The following is a 5,668-nucleotide window of genomic DNA, read 5'->3' as shown; positions in this document are numbered from 1 at the left end:
TTTTTATTTAATTTTTTTAAAAGTAGCAAGGAAACTTTATTCAAAGCAAAATGATAGTACAGGTCAGAAATCTAATGTCAAGATTAACAGTCATGTGTGTGAAAATATTCAGGTCCCAGTTATTGTCTAGGGACTACTTTTATGTGGTTCAGGATAAGGAGGAGTTTGGTTGCTAAGGGTCATAATTTAGGTGGTTCTATCTTGACTGAGAGAGCATATAAGTTATAGAACCACATATGTTATGTAACTATTTGTCTATTGTGAAGGTCCCTTCCCATAATGATCTGATATTAATTATATGCATGCCTAATTATGCATAGGCATAAGACGATAACAGGGATTTCCACCTAAAAGCTCACTTAAAGACTCACTTTTGCCTTATTCTACATCTACCTAAACCAGTCTAGGTTGGATCACCTCTCTACCCTCAAATCAAGATATATTGGGAATATGAATGAATAAAAATTACCCAATTTTATAGTTGTTAACAGGAGGAGAAACTTACTCCTTTGTTTTACAGCAGGAGGTGATTCTCAGGAATGGGGATTCCACTGAGACTCATTACCCAGGAGTTAATAAGGATTTAGTGGGTAGAGGAAGCTAGAGGGGGATGAACTGCTCAGTCCAGTTGGAAGTGGGTATATGTGCAGCTTGATGCAGATAGGGGTTTTATGGTGCTAACAGGTTTTTAGATACATTGCCTGGAGTGGGGCATGTGTACAAAGTGTCTTGGGCTATCAGGTACATTATTATTAGAAGGGGTTGTGTGCATAGCCCAGATGAAGTGGAGTCTCAGGTTTCTGAACTTCCTACGCTTCCCTTATTCAAAACAGCTTAAAATGTGTAAGTGATAAGAAACAATACTGATACCGGATACAAGAATATCGGGGCGTCTTTGAGAGGGATGGAGCCTTTTTCTGTATAGTTTGAGAGGCTAGGGTCCTGGAAATTCAATGACCACCAAAGGCACCTCAAGCCACAGGTGAATTCGAAAAATGAAATTCAGGGACCACAGAGAATGAGCTTTAGAAAGGAGTATTTTATTATAGGGAGCTTAGAAGAGAGAAAAAAGGCAGAGCTCCTGTCCCTGGTAATGGGATTCCACTGAGTCTCATTAGCCTGGAATTAATAAAGATTTAATGGAGGGAGGAGGGGAGAGAGAACTGAGCTTGTCAGTCCAGTTCTCATTCCAAGTGCCCAGGCACCTTGAGGTCTTGGTCACATCCTCAGCATGTCTTCCAAGAAAAGAAAGATAAGAAAAAAAATGGACCCCCTCACTGGCATCCCCAGCCTCTGGCCATGGCCGAACCAGAGACATATTTCTGATAGATGGTTCTGGCATCTCTAGCCTCTGATAGGGACAAGTTTCCTGGCAGGTTTTCTTTTGGGGTCTTTACCTAAACTGCCTAGCCAATTTCTACCCCCTGCTCTTATCAATACCTTTCAAAATACTGTGCTTAAGTGAACAAGAATAATTATTTCTGAGAGTGACTCTATGATCCTCTTAGTTTTGTGCCTTGAAAGAATTGCCAGGGCATGAAACATGGAGATTGGCAAAAATCTCTTTTATATTTCTTATTTACTTATTTATTTTATTGAATTTTAAAATTTTAAATTAATATTTGTGCTATCAAGTTCAAATTATTTATGAACACTCATTGAAAATATTTTATCAGATAAGAAGAGTATCTAAGGTACTCCCCACTGCTCTTTCCTTACAACTTCTCAGGAAGGAAACCAAGCTGATGCAGGACCATCCACAGTGATAATTTCACCTCCTTATTCCTGAGGCTGTAGATCAAGGGGTTTAGCATAGGGGTGACCAGGTTATTCAGGATCTGAACAGTTGCATCCAAACAGGGGTTTGCGGTTGGCCTTAGGTATATGAATATCACTGGCATGTAGAAAAGCAAGATTGCAGTAAGGTGGGCACTGCAGGTGGAGAAGGCTCTGTGTCGCCCCTCAGCAGAGCGGATCTGAAGGATGGAGCATATGATGCAGCTGTAGGAGGTGAGGATGAGGAAAAAGCAACCAAGGGGCGTGAGGCCTACGCTGATGAATCCCACCACCTCCAGGGTTGAAGTATCTGCACAAGCCAGCTTCAGCATCACGGGGATATCACAAAAGTAATAGTCCACCTCATTGGGACCACAGTAGGGCAACTGGAAGGTGAGAGCAGTTAGATAAGTGGAATGAATGCAGCCCAGAACTGATGTCCCCATGGCCAGGATGGCACACACTTTGTAGCTCATGATTACGGAGTAGCGTAGAGGGTGGCAAATGGCTACAAAGCGGTCATAGGCCATCACTGTGTACAGAAAACACTCAGTACCACCAAGGAAATGGTAGAAGAAGAGCTGGGACACACAGCCTCCATAGGAGATGGCTCGGCTGTTTCCTGAGAGGAAGAAGAGCATCTTGGGAGAACTCACAGAAGGGAAAAATATGTCACCCAGAGACAACTGGCACAGGAAGAAGTACATGGGAGTGTGAAGCCGCGTGGAGGAGACAATTGTCAGTAAGATTAGCAAGTTTCCTGTAAGAGTGAAGATGTAGAAGGACAGAAACAGGACCAAGAGCATGGTCTCCAGACCCTCTGTGTGTGGGATGCCCAGCAGGATGAACTCAGTCACCACTGAGAGATTCCTCATAGCTCTGAGTGTGTCTGACCTTGAAAAGGTCAACCTTTTCCTCATTAGAAAACTGACCTTCTCCTGATGGGAGAACCGAATCTATTAAAATTGTTATGACATATTCATATTTCAGAGTCAGTTTACCCAATGAATTCTTTGAAGGGATGCTTCATGAAGGCAAATGATTATCTTCTTTGACCAGACCAGAATATAGGAGACATATTCAAAACTTTCTCAAGTTAGAAAGTTCTTTAGTATAAGTATGCAGCTGAACATGTTTGTGTTTTGACCTTGATGATATCTTTAAGGAGCCAACTTCTACTATTCATTATCCTCTGCAAATAATAGGAAAAGATCATTTTAGAAATCATGACATTTAATAATGATTTCTGACTTTGGTTCTTTTTAGCTATACTAATTAAAATTATTTATATAAGGTGTTTCATAGTCATCTACAAATTTGAAATACATTTTTTTCTAATAACAATTAACGTCAGCATAAACATATACTGGTATCACAAAAAAATTTATAAAATGTCTCTGAAAATGCCTGGCAAAACTTAATAAATTCTAAGTTAAATTTTTCTAAACTTAATGAATCTGAACTGATAGATAATGCTAGCCAGGAGGAGGATGAAAAGGCCCTTTGTGGTCATGATTATAAGGTATCATGTGAGGCACATTGTTCTAAATATGTTAACTTCCTCTGAGACCACTGGCATACTCAGTGGCCAGCAATATCCTGGAAAATAGTACTTTACAAATGGCACGATTGAGGGTCAGCAACTGTCTTTACAAATACTGACAGTGGCTGCCTCATGTATAGACCAGGTAACAGGGACCTTCTTTGATGCAAGGCGCCTCTTGCCTTACAGAGGGTCAACACAAATCTGAAAGATAAAAGAATTACAGCACACCTGAGGCTGATTATGTACTTTAAACCTTCCAAAAGCCCCACCCTGAAAAGTCATTGCTTGTAGACCTTCACTATTGGTGAAGTCTTCTGAGAATACATGAAGTTAGAAAGTTTAAACTATGCAGATTTCAAATAGAACACTAAAAAACCCTCAATCTGCTTGTAGCTCATTCTCATGCACTAGCCTTTCAGTAAGCAATAAAGATCCACAGGTTGCAGGCAATTGATTGCAATGTTAAAGATCAGCCCAGAGCAAGGCTGTATGCTGGCCAGAAAGCTTAACAGGTAAACTGTTGACAGTAATATGGTTTGCTCTTCCTTCCCGATCTAAAGCCACACAGCTAAAAAGCCAACTACCAGCTATAAATTCTGCTAGTTATTCCTTTCTAGTCACAAAGCTAATAGATAAATCAATAGCAGTAAATGCAGTTAATTATCATTTCTTTGAATCTTCGATACATAGTGAGTTCTGGGCCATGCAAAATAACTCTAAACTAAATATAAGGTTAAACCAAATAATGCATGTTATTTTCCTCTTAAGGGGCTGAAGAACTAGCTCAGCAGTTAAGAGCACTTGCTGCTCTTCTAGAGGACCCAGATTCAATTCCCAGCACCCACATGGCGTTTAACAGCTGTCCATAGCTCCATTTCCAGGAGATCTGACTCCCTCTTTTGACTTCTACAGGCATTGCATGACACAGATGCACTTAGACACAAGCAGGCAATACACTCATACACATAAAATAAAAACAATGAATTAAATTAAATTAAAAATAATTTTGTCCTCTTGGGTGACCTGAAAGAATAAAGTTCAACTTTCATGCTCAAGGTCCATGTCTCCCTAGGGAAAGGTCAATTTTATGTCCCTTTTAATAAAATGCATAAGGAGAACAGATCCTGAGCAGGAAACTCTCTCTCCACAACACAAAAATTTTTCCAGAATTCTCTTCAGTGTTCATTTTTAAACCTTTTTGTCAATGAGATCAAGAACCCGCAAAGGGAAATCTGTGCCCAGGATAAGACAAAAATTAGTGCTATAGGGTTTTTCATTTAGTGTTTTGTTTTTGTACTTATTTTCCAAATAAAACTTTTATTAAGTAATACTATTAAGTAGACTTATGTCACCTCCTCTTGGTTGCATCCCTGCAGAAGTGAAAGAGTTCAGAGATCCCCAGTTCTAACATAAGCTGCTGCCTTGTCATCCTGTTACCTATTCTAAAAGAACTTAGGGCAACTCAAGAATCAACCAAAGGGAGCAGAAGCAAGGAACACATCAAATGCATGCTATTGTGGTGAAATGGGAAAGACAGTGGCCTGTGTAGAATAAAGGCAAAGGATAGCACTAACAGGGAGATTATGTCAGTCAGGAGCAGAGTAGACACCTAGAAGACAAAAGGAGTTCTTCCTGTCATTACTCATTTGGTAACAGAAATAATCATTGCACACATACACATACCATTTAGTAAATACATACTGTGTTCCAAGGACTGACAAGTTATTTCTAAAATATGATTTAAAAATAAATCAATATTCAGTTTCTTCTGTTATGACTCACATCTGTACACAAGAAACAAAAACTCAGATGCATTAAGGAAATTGCCTTGGTGGCAAAGCTAGTATATAACAGCCTTGGTTTATTGCATGCCTCTGCTGTTAATCTTTAGGAAAATCTGCTTTCTGCCTGGCTTTCTAAAACAGCATCATTTACTGCTTGGAAGTGAAGTATTACCTAAAGGAAATGAAGCACTTCTTGTTGCTTTATATAAAAGTGAGAAAAAGACATCATGTCTCATCCCTCCCCAGTCATTTGTAGTTTACTTAAAAAAAACTATTTAGTGTGTATGTTTGTGTGCTTATGGGAATTGACCCTCTCCTTCCACTATTTGGCTCCTGGGGATTGAACTCCGGTTATCAGGCTTGGTGACAGGTGCTTTTATCCACTGAACCATCTTGCTACCTTATTTTCAATCTTATTTTAGATTTTAATTAAAACTTAATTTTAGAAATCACACAACATATTTTTACTGTTCACACATTATATCATGATATCAACTGCAACATAAGAGCTTTTATAATACATAGCCACATTCAACAGAAATATTCCAGTCAAGATTGAGGC

At 39.2% G+C, this 5,668-nt stretch overlaps 1 protein-coding gene across 1 annotated transcript; it reads right to left on the bottom strand.

Annotated features, from left to right (window-relative positions):
* Positions 1-1,686: 1,686 nt before the first annotated feature.
* LOC103740379 (olfactory receptor 149) lies at positions 1,687-2,678 on the bottom strand. Its single transcript, XM_008840960.1, has one exon. It carries the CDS (start codon positions 2,649-2,651, stop codon positions 1,716-1,718), a length of 936 nt encoding a protein of 311 aa, XP_008839182.1. The 5' UTR covers positions 2,652-2,678; the 3' UTR covers positions 1,687-1,715.
* Positions 2,679-5,668: the final 2,990 nt, after the last annotated feature.

Source organism: Nannospalax galili, unplaced genomic scaffold (genome assembly GCF_000622305.1).
Source record: "Nannospalax galili isolate Female #2095 unplaced genomic scaffold, S.galili_v1.0 scaffold881, whole genome shotgun sequence".
Classification (NCBI taxonomy): domain Eukaryota; kingdom Metazoa; phylum Chordata; class Mammalia; order Rodentia; family Spalacidae; genus Nannospalax; species Nannospalax galili.
Note: the sequence above shows the minus strand (reverse complement) of the source record. Positions and strands in the feature narration are given on the sequence as shown.